Here is a 25,745-nt window from a genome sequence, read left to right as displayed (position 1 = left end):
TTAAACCAGTCACCGTCATTTCTATTCACTCGCTATTATCTCCATGTCTGCCGGTAACATATCGTTATGGAGAAGTTTAGTTACACGTAATTACGTTCCATCGTCAGCTGATCAGTGATAACCATACGTCGCGTACGTGTAGAACATACGTTCGGAACGGCAAACAACACCTCTACACATACAAAATGTAGTCATAATTACGTGTAGTATTTTTTAGATATTCTTGATGATTTCCGCGAATTTAGACAAGAAACCTTGTAAATTATCATGGAAAACATCGTTGATATCATAATATTTCGTAGAGTTTGCACCAGCGCAAGAAGTACTTGCTATATGATTTCCTTACATGAACGAAATGTTTCTTAAAACGTAAACGAATTTCCGGATCCGATGTTTGTGTGAAAAAATACAGCAAAATTATCGAGAACGCACAGCAGACATTAGGCAGACCACCGTCCCTCCACCACGGACGGTGGGCAGACAAAACCTTAGCAACACCACCCGATTGAGAGAACCACGCTTAACCACACGAACTTTGACCCTAGTCAAAATCAGGCTTGTCCCTGGGAAATATGTTACAAGTTTGCCCACATATAAACAACGTAAAGGTCAGAGGTTTCAATTTCCGACTTCCTGCTTTACGGACGTCCTCATGCCATGAACTGCAGGCAAGGCACTGGCAGGGTTTGCACTGTTCGCGACCATTTAAACGTTTGAAATAAGAGTAGCTGGCTCCCCTCGGCCATCGAAATACATTGGCTGCAGTAGATTTTGGATAAATGGTCATGACTGGCCGCAATTTGGTAATTTCTGGACACATTTCAGGAGAGCTTCTTACCTTCCCGTTTTAGTAACCATTCCTATCTTTCGCGATGTTGACCAACCCGTAAAATCCCCGATAAGTCCACGGATTAGCATAATTAGTTGTGTTGACTAATTAATTACAGCATGTGTGTATGAGAGATATACGTCCTTGTAATGGAGTGTAAATAAATAAAGAGTCACAGAGGCTAGGTTATGTTATATAAACCATTTATTTTATTTATTCCGATCATTCAGAGCATGAAGAAAGAAGAGAAAATGATAGAGAAACATTGAAAAACTCAGTAGTACTTATTGGGTCGCCTGTCTCTGACGAGTTCTTCCGAGTGATCTTCGACGGTTATGTCGGCCCCAGTTACACCAGCGACATGGCATTGATGACATCACCGTGAAGGACGGCGCATGTAAGTGCCTTTGTTTATCAGAGCCAGCATAATTCATAATTTTAACACACGTCAAACAAATGGATGTCAAACCTCATTCCCCCACCACACAAATACTGAAAGTTTGAAGTAGTAAGGGACTGGACATAACTTACAGGGGGGGGGGGGAGGTGTTTTTCGAAAAACCACTGCATCAAAAATAGTGACCCTTCAAAAGTTCATGCACAAAAATTTGTAACCCTCCCCGTTATCCGTGCATGTAAATAAGTGACCCTCCCCTGTTACTCAATACCCCCCCCTAAAACCCGCAATGTGTTCAAGACCTCCTTCTGACTTGCTATACCTTTGAAGTCCCCTCCCAAAAGGAAGGCAAAATGCGGCCGATATAACGCTTTGTCCAAAAAATATCAAATCATAAGTGTGTGATAATTCATGTAAATGTACTTTGCTTGAAGTGGCAGGTAAAAAGTGCATGCATGTACAAAAAATGTAATTTTTAGATTTCATCGATAATGTCCATTCACTATGCATGGCAGCCTATGATGAAACTATGAATATTTTTTTCCAATACAAAACTAGGTAAATCTGTGCATTTATGTACACCTAATTATTGGTATTAATGTTCATGATTAGACTAGAGTTTCAAGTCAATGATTGTGCAAGAAATTCGATTTTGGAATTTCACTGAAATGTCCATTCACTATGCATGGCAGCCTATGATGAAACTATGAATATTTTTTTCCGATACAAAACTAGGTAAATCTGTGCATTTATGTACACCTAATTATTAGTATTAATGTTCATGATTAGACTAGAGTTTCAAGTCAATGATTATGCAAGAACTTTGATTTTGGAAATTTACTGAAATGTCCATTCACTATGCATGGCAGCCTATGATGAAACTATGAATATTTTTTTTCCGATACAAAACTAGGTAAATCTGTGCATTTATGTATACCTAATTATTAGTATTAATGTTCATGATTAGACTAGAGTGGTTTCAAGTCTATGGTTGTGCAAGAAATTCGATTTTGGAATTTCACTGAAATGTCCATTCACTATGCATGGCAGCCTATGATGAAACTATGAATATTTTTTTTCCAATACAAACTAGGTAAATCTGTGCATTTATGTACACCTAATTATTAGTATTAATGTTCATGATTAGACTAGAGTGGTTTCAAGTCAATGGTTGTGCAAGAAATTTGATTTTGGAATTTCACTGAAATGTCCATTCACTATGCATGGCAGCCTATGATGAAACTATGAATATTTTTTTTCCAATACAAAACTAGGTAAATCTGTGGATTTATGTATACCTAATTATTGGTATTAATGTTCATGATTAGACTAGAGTGGTTTCAAGTCAATGGTTGTGCAAGAAATTTGATTTTGGAATTTCACTGAAATGTCCATTCACTATGCATGGAGCCTATGATGAAAGTATGAATATTTTTTTCCGATACAAAACTAGGTAAATCTGTGGATTTATGTACACCTAATTATTAGTATTAATGTTCATGATTAGACTAGAGTGGTTTCAAGTCAATGGTTGTGCAAGAAATTCGATTTTGAATTTCACTGAAATGTCCATTCACTATGCATGGCAGCCTATGATGAAAGTATGAATATTTTTTTTCCGATACAAAACTAGGTAAATCTGTGGATTTATGTACACCTAATTATTGGTATTAATGTTCATGATTAGACTAGAGTGGTTTCAAGTCAATGGTTGTGCAAGAAATTTGATTTTGGAATTTCACTGAAATGTCCATTCACTATGCATGGCAGCCTATGATGAAACTATGAATATTTTTTTTCCGATACAAAACTAGGTAAATCTGTGCATTTATGTACACCTAATTATTAGTATTAATGTTCATGATTAGACTAGAGTGGTTTCAAGTCAATGGTTGTGCAAGAAATTTGATTTTGGAATTTCACTGAAATGTCCATTCACTATGCATGGCAGCCTATGATGAAACTATGAATATTTTTTTTCCAATACAAAACTAGGTAAATCTGTGCATTTATGTACACCTAATTATTAGTATTAATGTTCATGATTAGACTAGAGTTTCAAGTCAATGATTATGCAAGAACTTTGATTTTGGAATTTCACTGAAATGTCCATTCACTATGCATGGCAGCCTATGATGAAACTATGAATATTGTTTTTTCCAATACAAAACTAGGTAAATCTGTGCATTTATGTACCCCTAATTATTGGTATTAATGTTCTTGATTAGACTAGAGTGGTTTCAAGTCAATGGTTGTGCAAGAAATTTGATTTTGGAATTTCACTGAAATGTCCATTCACTATGCATGGCAGCCTATGATGAAACTATGAATATTTTTTTCCGATACAAAACTAGGTAAATCTGTGCATTTATGTACACCTAATTATTAGTATTAATGTTCATGATTAGACTAGAGTGGTTTCAAGTCAATGGTTGTGCAAGAAATTTGATTTTGGAATTTCACTGAAATGTCCATTCACTATGCATGGCAGCCTATGATGAAAGTATGAATATTTTTTTCCAATACAAAACTAGGTAAATCTGTGCATTTATGTACACCTAATTATTAGTATTAATGTTCATGATTAGACTAGAGTGGTTTCAAGTCAATAGTTGTGCAAGAAATTTGATTTTGGAATTTCACTGAAATGTCCATTCACTATGCATGGCAGCCTATGATGAAAGTATGAATATTTTTTTCCGATACAAAACTAGGTAAATCTGTGCATTTATGTACACCTAATTATTAGTATTAATGTTCATGATTAGACTAGAGTGGTTTCAAGTCAATGGTTGTGCAAGAACTTTGATTTTAGAATTTCACTAAAATGTCCATTCAGTCACTATGCATGGCAGCCTATGATGAAAGTATGAATATTTTTTTTCCGATACAAAACTAGGTAAAGCTGTGCATTTATGTACACCTAATTATTAGTATTAATGTTCATGATTAGACAAGAGTGGTTTCAAGTCCATGGTTGTGCAAGAAATTTGATTTTGAATTTCACTGAATGTTGATTCATTGTAGGCTATGAGGAAACTACAAATAACTCGTAGGTTATCTGATCCTAAATTGACATTCAAAAGTTGTTCGACCTGAAGCTTCCAGTTGTTATTAATGACATTTTGCACTATTCTGAATACCAGTAGTTTGTATTCTGTCAATGTCCTCAAAAAATGAAAAATGTACATACAGCTTCAGCAACATTTGACACCGACCTATACCCGATGGATTGTCAACGGGAGAATGATATCAAATAAGTGATCTCCCAAATTGTTATTGAAAGCGTCATTATAGGGGTCAGTTTATATGTACAGTAGAGGAGTTGGATAAGTAGAATCATGACAACTGTGATATAACCGAGGTTACGTTGGTATTGTCGGTTATGTGGTAGCGTGTCGGGGCCGGCAAGGCTAGTATTCCAATGATGAAAGGATGTAAAGACGACTGGAAACAGCGAGTACAATATAATCTAAGATGCTACTTTATTACACTAAGCTCTAAGCTACGTACATAGAGTGATGGTAAGCTGGAGACTGACTTGAGTACACGTGGGCCAAGAGAGATATACATGCCCTCATGAATAGTAATGACAGCTCATGAATAACAATCACATGACACTACGTCACATTCCTCCCTCCTTATTTTGATGGAGACAGGGAGTCTACATCACTAGTACGGCAAAATAATTCAGAAAATCAGCAAAAATCAAAGTGAAATAATACAATGCTAATACTACTGAATCTAAAGGAAAGTACATGACAATAAAAAAACTACTGACTAAGTCGGGTACAGTAACCTGGGCAAACACCATTACTATAAGGGTTGAAAATTCAACATGCATTTTCCAAAACAGTGTATATCAGGTCACTACAGCCCTTTCACTACATCATCCATGCACTTTCACACACTACCGTACATCCGAGCTCCACATTCGCGACAATGCGTCCGCGTTTGTATTTTCGCTGCCCTTCTTGTACTCAATCTTAAATTGATGCTCTTGCAGTATTAAACTCCATCGCAACAACCTACGATTTTTACTACACATTTTGTCTAACCAAACTAATGGATTGTGATCTGTTTGAACTGTAAACTCTCTCCGTACAAGTAAGGATTCAAAGCTTCCACAGCCCAAACAATGGCTAAACACTCTCTTTCTATAGTTGGGTAATTTCTCTCCCTGGGGAGGAGTTTTCGGCTAATATACTGAACCGGATGTTCCTCTCCCTTGTCATCATACTGACACAAAACCGCACCAATACCATGGTCAGACGCGTCTGTCTGCACCACAAACGGCTTATTATAATCTGGAACCGCCAGAACTGGTGATGATGCTAAAGCATCTTTCAGCTTCTGGAAAGCATCAACGCAGCTCTGAGTCCATTGAACATTGGCTGGGCTATTTTTACATGTCAGCTCAGTCAATGTGGTCGCAATGTCAGAGAAATTTGGGATAAACTTCCTGTAGTATCCTGCTAATCCTAAAAATGATCTGACATCCCGTTTTGTCACTGGTGTTGGATATTGGACAACAGCATTAACCTTATCTGCCATAGGTTTTATTTTTCCACTTCCAGCACCGTAACCAATGAAAGAAACCTCACTGCCACCAAGATAGCACTTAGTTGGTCTAGCAGTTAGTTTACAACTACGCAACCTCTCAAATATGCTACGCAGATGTTTAACATGATCTTCCCATGAATGATCATGTGGACCCAAGTCATCCATATATGCTTTTTCTCTGGGCTGATTAAATGTCTTATCCATTAACCTCTGAAAAGTTGCTGGCGCATTTTTCATCCCAAATGGCATAACAGTAAACTCATACAGTCCAAAAGGAGTGATAAAGGCAGACTTCTCCCGAGCACGTTTGCTCAAGGGAATTTGCCAATATCCCTTTGTGAGATCGATCGTTGATATATAATTCGATCCGCCGATTTCCTCAATCAATTCATCTGGTCTAGGCATCGGATATGCGTCAGATACCGTGACCTTATTTAGACCTCTATAGTCAACGCAGAATCGAACTCCGCCCTGTTTCTTCTTGACTAAAACGAGAGGCGAGGCATAGGGACTCTTTGATTCAGTGATAATTCCAGCTTTCAGCATTTTCTGCAGTTCCTCTTTAACTGTCTGTTTAGCTGCCTGCGGTAGACGATATGGTTTCTGACAAATTGGCGTTTCGTCAGTAGTTATCACATCGTGTTCTACCTGATCAGTACAACCGGGCACGTCAGTTAAAACATCACTGTACTCTTGCAGTAAGCGTAACAGTTCCGCACGCTGATCCGCAGTTACCGAATCCGCAATTACTACATCTCTCCAAGTCTCTGTGCTCTGATCCTCCGGTGTGTAGTACATAGAGTTTTCTATGTCCTTGTTGCACACAGCATCAACAGTGTCAACAAAATACACCGGTTTATTTCTTTCTTTCCATGCTCTCAGCATGTTGATATGATAAACCCGCTTTGGTTTTCTACGGCCACCCCGCTCAATTTCGTAATCAACGTTTGAGACTTTCCTCACCACAGTGAATGGTCCTTGCCACTGAGCACTCAACTTATGCGTGGAGGAAGGTAAGAGTACAAGTACTTTATCACCGTTCTTAAAAGAACGTTTCCTTGCTCCCCTATCGTACCACCGTTTTTGTCGTGCTTGGGCTTTTTCCATGTTCTTTGTGACAATTTTTCTCATGTCGGCAAGCCTTTCTCGCATCGTTATTACGTATTGCGCCAAGTTTTCCTCCTGTGAACTTTTCTCAGTCCACTGATCCTTGATCACGGCGAGTGGTCCTCTTATACTTCGACCATACATTAGCTCGAAAGGTGAGAAACCGGTACTCGCTTGCGGTACTTCTCTATACGCAAAAAGAAGGTACGGCAAATATCAGTCCCACTCCTTCGGGTCTTCCGCTACGAAACGTTGTAACATGGCCTTGAGCGTTCCATTAAAACGTTCAGTTAATCCATTGCCTTGTGCGTGATATGGTGAAGTACGAATTTTTGAGATCTTCAACTTCGCACACATATCCGTCATAAGGCGTGACATGAAGTTTGTACCCTGATCTGTCAAAATTTCACCAGGTAGTCCCATTCGACTAAAAACTTCGATCAACGCTGTCGCAACAGTCTCGGCTTCCTGGTCTGGCATAGCCAAAGCCTCTGGATACCGAGTCGCATAATCCACGATGACTAAAATAAACTTATTTCCTCGTCGAGTTCTTTTCAATGGACCCACAATGTCCATTGCAATTAACTCAAACGGTATATTTATAATAGGCATCGAAATAAGAGGCGCTTTCTCAGACGCTCTCCGTCTTGCAGATTTTTGACATGGACTACAAGTCCTGCAGTATTCTGCAACATCCTTAAAAATACCGGGCCAATAATAGTATTGTAGCAGCCTTTGTTTAGTCTTTTCAATGCCAAGGTGTCCTGACAGAGGTATGTCATGTGACACTCTTAACAATGCATTGCGACATTCCGCCGGTACTACAATTTGTCTAACTTCACGCACCTTATGTGAAGAAATCCACTTACGATACAATAATTTCTCGTGCCAGAAAAATCCAGTTTGATTTTCCGACGATTGATTTGCATCTGCATGCTCTCGCACCTTTGCAAGAGTAAGATCGGCCAATTGAAGTTCTCTTAACTTGTCCCGATCTAATCTTAATATTTCAGCATATTCCTGCTGACATTTTAATCCAATGGAAATATTCTTGGACACTTTTGAAGTGACGTCATCACTTTCCTCGTCATCACTGATGTCACTCAGATCTGATGAATTCTCATCAAACGGCTCGTCAAGGGCTGATGCATCATGGGAGGTATCATTACACTCACTCCCACTGTTTACATCATCCGCTTTCCAATCATTTAAATTGTCCTCATCAAACAATCTAGAGATACCCAGCGAATCATCGTGTTCGTCACGTGACCCATTTACCTCTTGGATTTCATTGACCTCGTCAATGTGTTTTGAAGCACTGTTACTTTCATCAGATGATTCTACTTCCTCATCGAAGTCATCATCACTTTCTTCTGCTTCACTGAGAGTCGGCAATTCCTCAACAGGTATTGCTCTCACGCCAGACGCCAATTCATTTTGCTTAACTATAGCCTCGCGCTCGTCCTGCGCTTTCTTTTGACGTCTTGTGACCACTAACGCACGGCGATCCTGCAAGGCAAGCGCGTCCTCACCTAGCAGAACGTCCTTGGGTATACCTTTCCATACCCCCATACGCAAAGGTCCAGTGAAAATTTCACTTTCGATGTGGGCTTTGACAACAGGCGCCTCGTGCACTGTTTCGTCTGCAAAACTAATATTGCAAGTCTCTCCACGCAAATAGTTAGATTGTTGTACGACCTCTGGCTTTACCAAAGTTTGACAACAACCTGTGTCCCTCTGTATACTCACTGGTTTACCGTCTAAACACCCAATGTAAGTATTTCTCCCAAGTAGATAATCGTTACCAAATTCAGCCCAAATATCATAGCCTTTGTCATCCTGACTTTTGACATGGCCAACGACCTTTGTCTTTGCTGAACCTGCATTTTTATCAGACTTTTGTTCGGGACAATTTCTTGCCAAATGACCAGTTTTCCCACAAGTATAACACGCAGCTGAGGGCTTTGACTTCTCACCACTCTGGGATGAGTTATCAAACTTCTTTCCCTCACCCTTTTGCTGCTTATGTTTATTGTTAAAACTTTTGAAACCTCGCTTCCGCTCAGTCTGATCGCTAGCAGCGCCAGAATGTGCAGATTTATATGTCTCACCAAGTTTTACCAACTCCTTATAGTTTTCAGGATCTCTTTCCTTCAGATATGTTTGCATTTGCTTGGGCACGCCTTCAACTAATGCTCCATTATAAATAGTTCACGTACCCGTTCATATTTCTCTTCACCACTTAAAGACGGAACCCCACTTGTTTCCATCCAGCGGTCAAAAGTGTCGGCAACAATATCACCCCACATACAGAATGTCTCCTCATCTGTATGTTTGCAAGCTCTGAATTTAACTCTGTATGACTCTCTGGTGAGCTCATACTTCCTAAGTATAGCAACTTTGACCTTATCATAATCTAGGGCATCGTCTTCTCTCAACTAGAATATGCCTCCTGGGCCTTACCTACAAGAGTCGGAGCTAATTTCTTTGGCCAAATCTTCTTAGGCCAACTGTACGTTCGAGCTAGCCTCTCGAATGTACGCAAATGTGTGTCCACATTGTCACCTTCCTTGAACTGAGGGAGCTTAGCAGTCCAATCATTGAACTCACGATCCATATCAGGCGACTTTGCTTTCGCTTGTTGTACATCTAATTCTTTCATTTTCAAATCGTGTTCGCGCTGTTCCCTTTCTGCCTTTAGTTCAATCTCACGTTTTGCTTTTTCCAGCTCAAATCTTTGTTTTTCTGCATCTAGACGCATGCGTTCTCTCTCTAAATGCTGCTCGTGATTTGCCTGCTCCTGTTTATACAGATTCAATTTGAGCTGAAGAATTTCTTTTTGATGCATTAGGTTTTCAGCTAATTCTTTTCCACTTAAACCGCTTGTTGCGCCATAATCATCAACAGGCTCTTTTTTAACTTTAGGGTCTTGGTTTTCTGTCATACTGGGAAAGTATACTTCATGATCACCCTCCATATCAGACATACTCATTCATTCACTAGCACACGGCTGTAGTAAGAGATATGCACTTACCTGGTCACCCCTAGAATGCAATGGTATCAACCACCAGTGTGTTGACCCCACCCAGTCAGTGTAAATTTCTTAATTGAATGCAACTGAATGATAGTGTTTCCCACGGCTTCTTATCTTTGTTATTCACGGCTAATGAAAAGATACTCAAGTGCACAATCACAGAAATGCAAATTTCTTGTCGTACGATTTGCACAGGTACTTAGTTAAGGGGCATTCAACCCAGAAAAACAACCTATCTTTAGATCGTTAAGACTTTGTTTCAATAAGTGTTTCTCTTAGTACTTACAGTCTTTTGTGTCAACGGGTGTGTCTTCCCGCGTATACTGAAAGATTAATTAAACACTGAAACAAAAAGATTGTGAAAATTCTCTGCACACAGAAATTTTCGAGAAATTTCAAAGTCATAAAAAAGCAAGTCCGATTGCTTCATTGACAGTGTCCACGGCAAGGTTCAATTAAGTTCGCTTCACACAAAAGTTCTTTTGTCTTCTTTAATTGTCCCCGTCTTCTGTGAACTTGCTTCTGCTGGCTTATGGTTGAGTTCTCTTCAAGATTGACAGTGCTCACAAAATCCAACTTCTCGTCTCTGGTTTATCAGCTACGTCCACACGGCAACGTCTGCACCAGTATTAAGTTGATCAGCAAATTCAGTTCCACTGGAATATCTCAGGTATCGGAGATTCTGCTATGATGGTATGTCCACATACCATGCATACACAAAAATGACGACAGTCGATCTCCCCCTGCAGATAACTTTCCAAAGTTCCGGCAGATATTTAACTTGCTGCTTGTAGCAAAGTCAGGTTACAACAACCATAGAAGCGTTCGTTCCGAGTCTCTCAGCTTTCAGTAGCACACAGTTATTTGTCAAAGTTCCGAGTGTGCCTTACACACGGCTTATAGTGTCTTTAAAGTACTCACGGGTTAAACTTTGTTACAACCAGGTTTCCGCCAAGTCCGTCTTGAGAATGTGAGTTAGAATCACAACCGCTGGCTCCAATGTGATATAACCGAGGTTACGTTGGTATTGTCGGTTATGTGGTAGCGTGTCGGGGCCGGCAAGGCTAGTATTCCAATGATGAAAGGATGTAAAGACGACTGGAAACAGCGAGTACAATATAATCTAAGATGCTACTTTATTACACTAAGCTCTAAGCTACGTACATAGAGTGATGGTAAGCTGGAGACTGACTTGAGTACACGTGGGCCAAGAGAGATATACATGCCCTCATGAATAGTAATGACAGCTCATGAATAACAATCACATGACACTACGTCACATCAACTTAAATCAATGTGGCTGCTTGGATCATCAATACATTGTTTATTATACCCTTAAACTTGCTCCCGAAGGATGCGCCGAAAATGGAAACGACAGAAAATGAAAGTGCCAGGAGGCATTTTTTCTTTTTTCAGTATTCCATATTCTTTAATACGTGCACATGCAATTTCAGCTTTGATGCATAAAAAAGGTGACCCTCCCCCATAGGCTTGCACAAAATTTTATGACCCTTCAAAAATGCTTGCGCGAAAAATGGCGACCCACCCCCAAAAACACCGGCCCACCCCCCTGTAATTGTGTCCAGTCCCTAAAACGCGTTTATGATTAAGCCAAATACAGTAAGTTGCTTCCAAGGGCCACTAACTCTAACTTTTGATGAATTTTCATTATTTTTGTTATTATGTCAATTGCAAGTTCTTGTTCCATCACCAAAACTATGTCGAATCATTCACTATTTAGCTTGTCAACGTGGCCTCTGTAATAATAATTAATATAAGTATTATATAGTAATAATAACGCGAATAATAATAGGTTCAATTTCCATGAAAATTTCATTATAAGGGTATTTTGGGTCGAAAAGACCAAATATGATATCGATTTCACTGCCTCATGTTTCCATGGTAACCATTTTAGGGGTTGAAAATTTCAGTTTTTCTAATATCCAATGAAAAGTTACTTTGATTGATATGAAAATTATCTAGCAGGGGGAGTTCGGGTCAGAGAACACAAAACCAGACTTATTTTAATGTTTTGAGTTGCCATGGTAACTATTCTGGGATTGAAAATGTTACTTTTTCCCTAATTCCTATTAAAGAACTATTGATTGATGTAAAAATTGATAATAAGGGTTTTTCTGGTTAGCACACCAAAAAAAAATCACACTCATTTTAATGTGAGATGTTTCCATGGCAACCATTCAGGAGTAAAAATTACCAGTTTTTCAAAGATTCCATCTAAAATCCAGGAATCAACAGAATGTGTTATATCAAAGGGATATTTTGGGTTAGAAAGACCAAATATCCAGTGTAAAAATCCAGTAATCAACAGAAATATTATACCAAAGGGTTATTTCGGGTTAGAAAGACAAAATATGATATCTATTTTTACTGCCCTGTGTTTCCATAGTAACTTATTTGCGTTTTAAAATTTCAATTTTTTTCCTAAGTCCATTAAAAGTAATCCCAGTTACTATGCAAATGCTCTCCTAAGTGTATTTATAACAGCATGAACTCCATGTTCATTTTTGTTTTATGTTGCCATAGTAACCATTTCGGTAATCACAGTTTTTTTATTTAAAACCATAGACCCCCGAGAGGGTCTATGTTAAAACATAATTCACTATTTTTATTTATTTTATGGATTTCTAAGTAACAACTTTTAACATTTGTTCTATAATAATAATAACAATAATTGTAATTTCTTTGCCTTCATTCTAGAAAGAATAATAAAGATAATGTATATTGGGGCCATTTTGGTCAAAATTATGTTTTCCGTTAATTTTAGTGTGTTAGAATTAATTTTACATAGACCAGAAATAATTTTTCAAGCATTTTTAATTGTGTTTCATGCAGTCATCCCAAATAAGTGTTATATAGTATATTACTAACTTATTATGCATTTATCGAATTAAATTTATGCCTTATGTCCTGAAATTAATTCTACTAGTATCCGAACCCAATCCTCCTTATCACCCAATGTACCATTATATTTATCACAAGCAGTAACAGTAGCGCACAGTTTTTTTTGTTTCATTTAAAACATAATTCACTGGTACTTATTTATTTTATGGATTTATAATTAACGACGTATAATAATGTTCATTTTATAATAATTTATTTTGATTTCTTTGCCTCATTCCAGGAAGAATAATGAAGACAAATTATATATTTCTGATTGTTTAACTAAAGTAAAATTATGGCCATGTAGTGGTGCATTATTTTTTGTGTGACCTGGCGTGACCCCATAAACTCTATGATTCTGATGATTAGCTAGATCTCCCCTTTCCATGGTAGCAATGGCTAAATTTGAACATGATCCCTGTATACCTTTAAACGTTTTTTTAAAACCCAGCAGGCCAAGACAAGGGGAAATATTACAAGTTAAATGTTTCATGTTTATTATTGCCCAGGGTTCGAAATTAACTTTTTTTCCCTGGTAGTCCACTTGGGCAACCATATTCTGAAGTGGGTATCCTGGTGACACTGGCTGGTAGCCCATGCATATTTTAGATCAGGGGTATCTTTTTTCGTTAACCAGACAAGAAAGGGCTATTTTACAAGGTTCTGCCCATGAAGTGAATTTTCTAGTCTTTTGATGTGTACACTTGCACACCTTTAATGCCCAAGGAAACAGGTGTAATGGACGACAGTGGGACTCAAAAGTTTTGTGACCTATAAACAACCCGTTTCACTCTCACAGTTGTATGCAAATTTTAAAAGTCGCCATGACAACATGACAACAATATGGCCTTTTCAGCACTGAGACATACTGTAGCAGGGCTAAAAATAGACCATGGCCCTTCTGTTGGGAGGAGGCATAATTTCCGTGTCATTTAGATTGATACATTATTATCAATATGCAACGAGAATGCGTTTTTATTGGCCATCGTTTCCTGTGCCTGTCATTCAAGTACGTCAGTTCAGATATGGAAACTTTGTTGCAAAGTTCCACCGCACGGCCGGTCGTCTCCAGAACAAAGTCATACTATGGCAAATTTCTATGCCCAGCTGGGTTTGACTGCATTTATCTAGCTCGTCCCAAAGTGACCGACGCATCTTTCAACCTTTCAGTTTGGTGAAAAACGCATTTATTGATTCGCCAAAGGCCTTTGGACTCGCTTATTTTTGCACAAGTGCTACATGGACATAGGAAAAAGTTGTTGAATACTCACTGTTTCAGTGAATCCTCCATGATGAGAGTTCTCAAATCAAAAAATGTTGCCGAGCTCGAATACAAATGTCTTCAACGTCATTGTTATACAAGAGTTAGCATTCCAAAGTCTGTCACCCTGATTTTTTTCAAAGTTTGGAGAAGGCCGGCATTTCCATCTGAATGATTGAACGACGTGAAACGCAAAATATTATCTGGCAATATGTACAGTAGAAATACTGTATACCGTCGCTCCAGGTACGTATAAGCTTATACTCCACAAAATGGCCACAGGCGGCATGAACTTTCTGAAAGGATTTCCTAAACGTCCTACTTGTTACCTTAGGGAGTCACTTCTGATGTTCTGAAAAGTATTCTCTGCAGTAATTCCAGTTTCTGTCAACATGCAAAGCTCAACGACAAGATTATAGCACGAGACGTAGTGTACAGACTACACATTCACGAGCAGGTAAACATAATTGCGCATGCTCATATTGGCAGACTACACTGGCAAACGAGTGCGCATGCGTGAAGGTATATTTGCAGCAAATACACTGGCATAGACTCTCCACAGTCGCTGTGCCTTGTTTTGTGCGCGCCCAAGACTGCCACGATGGGCCTGCATTCGAACACCTCTTTTTCAGAATTCCCACAGCTTCAATGAACTGTTATTAGATTTCTATATAATACTTATAGCCCCTAAACTTGTAATAATAATAATAATAACAAGGCAGTATTGCTGAAGGCAATGAGTACTTGGGCGTGATAGAGTAATTTTGAGGACAATATATACTACTATTCAAATATGGTCTTGAATTTCCTCCTGTCAATTAGGCATTTGATTAACTGGTTATTAAACGAAGCAATGGCATGACAACGGCAAAATATGTCTAGCAACTTTTGTGGAGTTTGAGGCAGGGGTTCTTTATTTATAGTGGAAATTGCTTAAACTCCTTAAATATTCAAATTACAGCAAATTTCTTTTGTTCTCGATGGTAGATGTCTAATATTTAGATGGGCATATTTAGATTTCTACCCTATAGTTATCCCTATATACCAAAAATCGGACATCCAGCTCTATTGGCTTGCTCAGAATTAGATATGCGCATAATTAATGAGGTACAATATGTGGTGTCATAAGGTGTCCCATCATACCAAATATGAAGGGTGTAGCACTTGTGATTACTGAGTTGTGGACAAATATATATATTTGAGGTCAAAGGTCATTGAGGTCACGTGACATTTTGTCATAATAATTGTATTGCTAAGTTATTCCTATATACCAAAAATCAGACCTCTAGCTCTATTGGCTCGCTCAAAATTAGATATGCGCATAATTAATGAGGTACAATATGTGGTGTCATAAGATGTCTTATCATACCAAATATGAAGGGTGTAGCACTTGTGGTTACTGAGTTGTGGACAAATATATATATTTGAGGTCAAAGGTCATTGAGGTCACGTCACATTTTGTCATAATAATTGTATTGCTAAGTTATTCCTATATACCAAAAATCAGACCTCTAGCTCTATTGGCTCGCTCAAAATAAGATATGCGCATAATTAATGAGGTACAATATATGGTGTCATAAGGTGTCCTATCGTACCAAATATGAAGGGTGTAGCACTTGTGGTTACTGAGTTGTGGACAAATATGTATATTTGAGGTCAAAGGTCATTGAGGTCACGTGACGTTTTGTCAAACAAATTATATTGCTAAGTTATCCCTATATACCAAAAATCAGACCTCTAGCTCTATTGGCTCGCTCAAAATAAGATATGCGCATAATTAATGGAGTACAATATGTGGCGTCATAAGGTGTCCCATCATACCAAATATGAAAGGTTTAGCACTTGTGGTTACTGAGTTATGGACAATAATGTATATTTGAGGTCAAAGGTCACCAAGGTCACATGATATTTTGTCAAAATGTCTGAGATATCTGCATGAACGATGGACTCACGGACGGATATGACCCAATCTATAAGCCCCCTGGACTTTATCCGTGGGGACAAAAAACTGTGTCACTGCATCCTTTAGGCAATATGAATACGATGAGAAACTAAATTTTTATTTTTCTTGGCCTTATACATGGGAGTCTATGGAGGTGTAAACTAAAAAGTCCTCTAACACGGCCAAATTCGATCACATTGTGAAACAAATCGACGTGCATCTGTATGGGGTTGGGTACTATTCTTGTGCAAAGTTTGAAAGACATTGACCAGGGCATGTCTGAGATATCTCAGATATCTGCGTGAACGGACGGACGGACGGACGGCCGACGGACTGACATGACCAAACCTATAACTCCCCCAGGACTTCGTCCGTGGGCACTAAAAACAACGCAACAGTTATTACAGCTACACTGGCGGTAGGTTCATATCCAGAGCCCCGTACGGTCTGCCGCCGTCGCTTGAAAACAATCTCATAAACCTGGCCATATGGGCAACTGTGTATGTGCAGCTAGCTGGATGCTTGACTTCCCGGAGAAGGCGAGCTGTCATGTTCAAGCTCAGGATTATTTGTCGATCAAATTTCAGTAAATTTACCTTATAGGCTGAAATTTCGCCGAAGTTTGACAAAATTGCATCGATTTTTCAGGTTCATATCCGACATTTTTGAGTTTTGAGTGCAGACAGAAATAAGTTTTGAGGCAACATGGCTGCGACCCCATGTTGACCCCTAGCCCTGCGTACGATGCTATGTGCTACAGCTAACACACAGCATCGTACGCAGGGCTAGCGAGAGAGTTGCCGACATCGACGGTTATTTGCGAGAAGTGAATAAAAGACTGTCATTTTTGGAAGCGATCGAGTAGCTGAGGTAGGGTGGGATACGACTTGGGCCCAAGAACGCTGAATTTCGGCAGTAATTTGGCTTTTACGTCAAGTCCCAAAATGGATTTGAAGTCACCGACCCTACGTACGGGTCTTTGCAGGGCTGTGGTGAGCGGGGCGATTAGCTGTAGCGGAACACACAGCATCGTACGCAGGGCTAGTTGACCCCAACGTAAAAATGTGTTCGCGATCAAATTTTCATATATTTTTTTCAGAATTTTCGACAAAATCATTGCTTCTTAAATCTTTTGTAAAATATAAAATACTAAAATAAAAATGCGATGTGCCATGTCTCCAGATTTCTAAAATATCGTTCGTTGACCATTCGACGGAATACTCATTTCGCAAACTTGTGACGCAGTTGAAATTCAATACTGACCGCCAAATAATCTTAATGAGACGAGATCATTCTAGACATCCTCCAAATTATCCAACCATTTGCGTTAGAGTTCAGCTCGCTTAGAGTATCATAACATTCTTCGGCCTTCGTTTAGATCGACCCTAATCTCTCCCATTTAGGAAATAAATACACAAGCCACCTTGACTAAACTTCGTGCACCATCCAGGACCAAACGCACTGCAAATCTGTCTTGACGTCATCATCTCCTTACATGGTAATCGGCATACCGTATTTTTTAGCAAAGGAGACACAGAATTCTCGGAGTATTCAGTTTCAAAACGTATTACATTGTGTGATGTTGTCAAAAAAAGGTAATGTTACTGCAGTGGTATAAATTACAAAACACAAAAGTTCAAATCAGTTTATTTTGGACTGGCTTTACCCAACATTTCATATTGTTTCTTATGCCAGATTTGACCACGTGCTTACTGGCGACCCCTTTACATGCAAATTTTGTGTCAAATGGTGTGTTCTCCTGGAAAAACAAACGTACGATTTCTATATGAAGGAGGCGAAATTTGCCCTCAAAACTCGAAACCACCCCTTATTATATGGGGTGTACCTAGCTATTTGAACGAGCTTCTCGAATCTGCAGCTCTATTTCGAAATGATGGTCTGGTTTTCTCAGCTCAAGGATAAGTGTTCTCCATCGCTGTGGGCATTACTATTCTCAAGTGGGGGTACAGTTTCCAGTCGTAATGTTTTTCATTGTGTCTGGGATATAAAACCTTTCCTTTTCACACTTTTACTTTGATTAAGACTAGTCCACATCTTGTCAGCGATTAAACATGTTTCAAGTTTAAATGTTAAATTCTGGTCTCGAGCCCTCCTGTTCAACCAAACTGAAATTACCCCTCCCACTTTGGCTCGTCCAGTGGGTGTAGCAAGGGTCGTGCCATCGCCTAGGAAACGGAGGGTGCATTAATTGTTGCATTTCGATGCACATTTTGATTATATTCAGAAGATTTTGTGGCCAGAACTCAGATAGAGAAGCATTTATATTCACATCTCACTTATTCAAGACTGGCTGAGAGCATCACTTCCATTCAGTTAACATCATTACGCCATTTATTATGCCAAGAAAGATGAAGCCAAGACATTTAACAACTCAGCCAGAAATGGTTATACCTTACAGAGTTTTTTCCCACGGAATGAAAACAAATGTACTTGGGCTGAGGCCCAAGTATAATAATAATAATAATAATAATAATAATAATAATTTATTTCACCATAAGAAATGTTTTACATTTCATGAATATGACTGTATGTACAATAGGTGGGGACCATGAAATATAGTTCAGCAGAACTAATCTTCCTTCATGGCCCCAACAAAATATATTAAATATAATTTTTTATATAATGAAGGTATTTAGAGTTGCAAAAATATTATACATGTAGAACAAAATAGGTGCATACTCTGATACTAAATACATAAAGAAATAACTTCAAAAAATAATCGGAATTGGTGGGGAAAACAGAGCAACAAAGAATATCATAATTTAGGAAAAGGGATGAAATCAAGAAATAAAAAAGAAACAGTACAACAACATTTATAACTGAAAATACTTATTGAAAAGAAATGAAGTCTGACAAATTACGAAGGAAGAAAAACTAAATCAATCAACCATAGAATAGAGGAGGTTTGTAAAGTGCGGACCAAAATTTCCTCATCAGCAATTATATGCAGACTGAGTTGACAAGCTGAGTACTGTGTATTTCAGCATGCTTTGGGGAGTAGAACAAGAAGTTATGATTGACATTAAAAGTAAAAATAGTCAAAAAATCACCAAAAGTTAAATAAAAATTCTTGCAGCAACAAACGTAAGTGAACATGTGAAGGTTAGCATTGGAATGGCTCCTAACACGCTCTGAACAGACACAATTTTGAACCACTGCGGCAATCTAGCTCAGACGGTCCCTAACTGCGCAAAAGTTTCAGCTCTGTGGGCGTGGGCTGGGAAGAGGTGGGGTGATCTGCCCCTGAATGACAACTTTTCGAAAGAAATGGGAAGTGACTAGACTCAATCTGAAAGATCCGTCGCTTGAGGACGCTCCCCACGCTCCCCCTCTTACGACTGTAAAAGGGGGAGGCGAAGAGAGCGCCCTCGAGCGACAGATCTTCCAATCTAGGAAGTGGTTATTACGAAACTAGCATGGAAATGTTTCTTGCTGTTCCCCTTTTTGCCAGGTACTCCCAATGTGCCCCCGTGTTCCGCTGGAGAATACCAGTGCAATGATGGATCTTGCATACCAGACTATTGGGAGTGTGACGGAATCCTAGACTGTCCAGACAACGAAGACGAATTAGGATGCAGTGGGTATCTTTGGCTTTATACAATAAAAGTTAAAAGTAGGGGGCCTAATATCTGTAAATCTCCAAGTTCTTTTGGCGACACACATTCACATGTACCAACTTCTAGAAGGCGAAGATATCATCATACTCATCTACAATCTTGTATAAAAGTTGTGATTTTTTCTTTCACGACAGGGGTTCCCCGTGTGACCCTGGTCAATGGCAGTGTAACAATAGTTGGTGTATTCCCGATCATTGAGTGTGTGACGGCATTCAGGACTGTCCTGGGAACGGGAGACGAAGACTGCAGTAAGTAGTTGTGCATAGTAGTATTAAACATGCCATGAACAGAACACATTTCTACCAGAAATAATATCGTTTGCATTTAAAATCTGAACATTTTTGCCAATGGACGTTTCGTGCGTGTCAATGCATTTGTTACGGGGCTAATAAATATCACAGTGAGTGTTGGTCTATTTGCATGCAGACGATATGACGTCAAACGCTGAAAGGCACTGACAAATTATCAATGTTGCCATGCCATGCTGGGTTTACAGCATCTGCCAGTCTTTTGGGCGGTAAAGTGCTACGAACCCGTTTTGCGTCGTTGATATTGGGCCTCGTTAAAGGTATACTGTCGCCTGTTCCAATTTTGCCACAGTTACCATGGAAAGAGAAAATCTAACCAATCACAAATTATACGCCGGTGGCCGCTATTTAATAACAGCGCCCTCATATGGGCATTTTGAATACCAAGGATAGTCTGGTTCCCTGACCCATTTCCCCGGTAGAGGGCGTGGGGAAATATGGGGTCAGGTACCGGGTAGCCATCTTGAACAGAATTTTGTTCAAGATGGCGGAGGTTAGTCACCTGACAGAACATGCTACAACAAATATGGCTGCTACCATAAAAACGCCGGTCAAAATTCGACTGGATCAGAATTATGTTCGAACACTGGTATCCGAACCAAAAACATTGGCACACAAGACGGGAAACATAAACTGAAAGGATTAATCCAGAAGTACGGGGAAATAGAGGTGATTGAAGGCTGGCTGTGATATCGCAGCAGTACTTGTTGCGTGTATCGAACGCGCTAGGGTCATTGAGGTCATCGCCGACTGTGGCGTGACCCCAATGACCCGAGCACGTTCGATACACGCCACAAGTACTGCTGCAATATCACAGCTAATTGAAAGCAAACTTTGTTGGAACTGTGAACGACGATTGATTTCGATGGATAGAATGGTGTCCAAATTTTGTGAAAAATGCCAGGCATCATGTCGACGTTCTAAAAGTATTAAGAGGTGTGCTAAGGGCTGGTCAGTTTCTTCGGCCTGGGGGGGGGGGCCGGTGGATTATTTTTTGCCGACGTCAAAAAGTGGCTGACCCCCCCTATTCCAAATTTTGAAAACAGGGTGACCCCCCCTATTCCAAATTTCTAAAACAGGGTGACCCCCCCCCCCCCGGCGCGACAAAGGTAAAACAAAAGATGGACATAAATTTATATATATATATATATATATATATATATATATATATATATATATATATATATATATATATATATTACATTTTACATATATTTATATTTTAAATAGTCATTCTATGTTTTAGTGAAATTGTTGACATGTCAGTTGTAAGATAGGAATTTCAAAGTGTCAATCTTAAAGTTTAAATACAGTACATTTTGAATGAGCTGTATTTTGAATGAGCTGTGAATGTATTTCACACTTTCTCTGCTTAACCAGATGTCCTGAACTGTTTTACAGAAATGGATGTCAATCATTAATATCAAAGAGGAAAAAGCAGTGAATCAAAAACTTTGATGGGTGTTAAGACTTGCCAACCATCCAATTAAATCTACTGAGGACCATAGAGAGCTTTTTTAGCCAAATCTGATGTGTACAGTGTCTGAGAGGACCTTTCTTGTGTAACATTGAAACCATAAAAGCACAGCTAATAATGACAAAAACTGCCTTTTTTAACTGTTATTTTGTTCATAAAAAAGCATCTTTCTACAGAAAACCTATGAAACAAAGGAAAATAATTGCATCAATGAGAAGGAAAGATATCTTGTCATTTTTCTATCTCTAAAATAAGTCACTGTATCAAATATATATTGTGAAATATTTGTGCATGTTGCTTTCTCATACTGAATCTCACAGAGAGAACAGAAAAGTATCAGGAATTTGTCATCCTTTTCATATGAAATGCAGATTTCATAATGGTACACTTTCACTTAGCAAACATAAAGATATCTCTGAAAGTATGGCGCCCGAAGGGCGCGCCAAAAAATATGAAACATCCTGATATCTCTGATATATATGCCTTGTATATTAAAGTCATGCACCTGAAGGGCATGCTGAAAGATGTATGATATATTAAAGTAATGAGCTTGAAGAGCACGCTGAAAAATATTGAACATACAGATATCTCTGATGTATGTATGCTTGATATACATTATGTTAAAGTTGGGCGTGCTGAAAAATATGACTGATTATTAAAGTTACGCGCCCGAAGGGCGCGCCGAAAAATACAACTGAATGATGAATTTTGTGGCTGACACTAGCATTTTAGGCAATGATGAGCCTGTGTCAAAATTCAAAAACACACTGACCCCCCCTATTGGGCATTTCAAAAAACATGGTGACCCCCCCTATCACCAAAGTCAAAAACAGGGTGACCCCCCCCCATGAATCCACCGGCCCCCCCCAGGCTGAAGAAACTGACCAGTCCCTAAGTCACAGTGGCTAAATCATGGAGGTAGAAAGTCTTTCTTTCTACCTCCACGGCTTTGTGGTACAAACAAGAAGTTGGTGTCAAGTGAGCCTGAAAGTGCGAAACCCAAGAAAGATGAGAAAAAATTACAAGTGTTACTTTCATCCAATCACAGCTTGTTTTATTTTAACCCAATAGCGTCCATGTTTACATTAGCCGGTACCTGACCCTATATTTCCCCACGCCCTCTACCGGGGAAATGGGTCAGGGAACCAGACTATACCAAGGAACGCCCATTTGACCATATATGGGCATATTTAGATTACGGTTGACTGTATAACGTTTTCTCTCTTTCTTTCAGGTACCACCGTGAAACCGTAGAGACGTGCGATAGCACTGAAGCAGACAGAATCGTGAACCTTATTCAGAATGTAGTAACTCGAAAATCCACGAAATGCACAATTTTTTGCACAATCACGTTCTTCTGTACAATTCTCCTCATTTACTGAACATTTTAGCATACAAGTTTGATAGACTATTTAATTCCGATCAATCGGATGCTCTAAAGCTCAGCCTTTTAAAATTTTATAATATGGCAAACGAAACAATGAAATCTTCAGTTAGCCTTTCAAAGATGTAAATATGCGTCATGGCTAAAATGAGAAACAATACAATACATAATTTCAACGGAAACCTCATACTGGTGAGGACATGTGACAACACGTGAATTGTTCTCGACTTTTACTTGTGATTAAATAAATCAAACGCTTGCAATTTTGAAAGTATTGATACGTACAAGTTTCTTCATTTTCCCGCCACGTTTATGCTATACTGTTACCAAATCGCCGATGACAGAGCCTCGCCCAACGCGTGAAATCAGTACAATCCAAAATTGTCCAGTGTTTTTATATGGTTGACGGAGGAGAAACAGAGAAAACATAATTTTGAACAGAAGGAGACCAGATGGCCAGGCATTATTCATTGCGTACAATGGCGTAATTTCATTGCGTTTTGAAAGAAACAATCTCAGAAAAAAGGGTTTTAGAAGCTACAAATTACGATAAAACAAGTGAGGAACTTGTCCGCTAGAGGGCGTATTGTACACTTGGGAATCAGAGTAACACAGGTACAACTGCTTTTCCGTTATAATGTCCGTTGGTTTGTACGTCAGTTGTCAATTGTTAAGCTATTTTTAAGGTATTTATCATGACACTATGCAGCTTTTTCTGTATAATTATTTATATGCCACTCGTCTCAAGAAATAGCGATCCGTTCCATAATTTCAGTTAAAATTTCAGGAGGTTTTGAAAAATCATACTGCACGCGACAACAATATCTATGCCAGGGTCCTCGATCTAGGAGCCTTAGAGTACTCAATTTAAGGTAGTCGGACATTGGCCTTGCGCCTGCCCACAATCGAGGAAATAAAGGACAATGAAGCACACGTATCCTGTTTCATAACCCAAAAGAATCGGGTATTGGCGTGCCAAAGCTCAAATGAAAGCAAAGAAAAAAACTATCTTCGACTAATCACTTTCGACCATTCTGATCATTTCAAAATCTTGTGACAGGCACTTGAAAAATTCTTTGGGGAAGAGTTCCATGTCTATCAATATTAAGTGTATCCCAATTAAATTTTGAATTTCTCATATATATATATATATATATTATATATATATATATATATATATATATATATATATATATATACATATATATATATAATAAGCTTATACATATATATGTGTATGTATGTATGTATATATATATATATATATTTATATATATATAATAAGCTTATACATATATATGTGTATGTATGTATGTATGTATATATATATATATTATATATATATATATATATATATATATATATATATACGTACATACACACGTGTATACGAATTTTATCTATTTTGTAGTAGTAGTAGTTATTTTGTAGTTCCCCATGGGTCACTTTTCATTTCATTTACTACAAAATAAATAAATTCGTATAGTGGGTGATGTCACAATTTCAAATCCAAAAATTACATTTCTCTGGCTTTGCATCATTCGTATGACTGATCCTCATTACCAAAAAGTCAATTCCTAAGTTGGTGACTTCTGTGCGAGTCCCTGTTGAATCCATAGGATCCTTAGGCAGAAAGATTAGGTAATGAGTTTAGCCAAAACTCACTATACACGCACATGAAATGAAGAGCCCCATCTAAGTGACAGGACTGACCACAGTAATTCCGACTGATCCATTAGCTCAGTTGGTAGAGCATCCGAAATGTATTCGGGGGATGTGGGTTCGAGTCCCGCATGGGTCACTTTTCATTTCATTTACTACAAAATATATATTGCTATTATTGGGTTTTTTGTTGGTTGTGCAAAGGAGCAGCCTTGAATAGGACGTTTACAAACAACTTGAACCAGCTTGGATTCAAGTAAGCACTCAATATTTCAGTTGTATTCGATGTAAACAAAACGTCTTTAACACGAATTTCAGAAGACAGAATGAAACGACGAAAATGCTGTCGCCACCTTCACTTTAGTTGTGATCAGGCGATGTATTTATTGAAAAAAAAATTGTGCAAATTATTTAGCTAAATCGATAATAACAGGACCATTACGTCACTTTGTTAGCAGCAGTTTGCATGCTTTTTATAAGGTAAATAATAAATTCCAAACGCTGAAAAGTGGTCTACCGCTGAAGATATAAAGAATAATCTGTACCAAGGCCATGGAATGTAATCTACCCCAACATAACATACACTTTCGCACAGGTAGTCGAGCAAATCCGGCCAAATTTTGTTTCGAAGTCACACGCGATCTCAATGATGCTATTAAAACTGGGATCTTTCATGATCTTGGCAAGCGTGTTCTCTGCGATGCAGTGTACAGCCCCTTCAAAGTCTCCGGGCTTTCAGCGTCGCGGAGAGGTTCTGTCTGGACCATCTACAACAAGCAAAAATACAATCAGCTCCCCCGAAAAATGCTGAGCTTTCACAACAACAAAGAACCTAAAACAAATTTGGAGAATACATTATAGGCATGGTGACCTCCATCTTTTTTTGTAAATATTTGATTATTCTAATGAACCAGAATTCAAAAATCCCAGATAGTTTTCAAGTCTCCTGGTCTTCCATGTGTTGCTCTCTGGTCTGATCAAGTGTTACAAGGATATTCACTGTCATTGGCGTCACATAACCCGAACTCTTCTTCAGCTACTTCATAGTCAGAGCTATCTCTGTCACTGCCAGTATGCAGTGACGGTGACACTACCCCTAGGCAGTAGCAGGGCAACTGTCTAGTATTCAGCTTGTCAACACAGCCTGTGAATATGTACCCCGCATTTGTATCATTCACAAATGACTTTTAGTCTGGACTCTAATTCAATTATCACTCATATACACAGGCTTTTGCCGACAAA

General features: G+C 38.7%; 1 protein-coding gene across 1 annotated transcript in view; it reads left to right on the top strand.

Annotated features, from left to right (window-relative positions):
• The window catches only part of LOC139114444 (low-density lipoprotein receptor-related protein 4-like), a 52,627-nt gene extending 29,512 nt beyond the window's left edge, over window positions 1-23,115 (top strand). The window contains exon 4 of the mRNA XM_070676186.1: window positions 22,692-23,115. Coding sequence (XP_070532287.1) covers window positions 22,692-22,711 — 20 coding nt within the window. The 3' untranslated portion in view covers window positions 22,712-23,115. The remainder of the gene's footprint in view (window positions 1-22,691) is intronic.
• The last annotated feature ends 2,630 nt before the right edge of the window (window positions 23,116-25,745 follow it).

This window comes from Ptychodera flava, chromosome 16 (genome assembly GCF_041260155.1).
Source record: "Ptychodera flava strain L36383 chromosome 16, AS_Pfla_20210202, whole genome shotgun sequence".
Taxonomy (NCBI): Eukaryota; Metazoa; Hemichordata; class Enteropneusta; family Ptychoderidae; genus Ptychodera; species Ptychodera flava.
The sequence above is the reverse complement of the archived record's forward strand: the minus strand, read 5'-3'. Positions and strand labels throughout refer to the sequence as shown.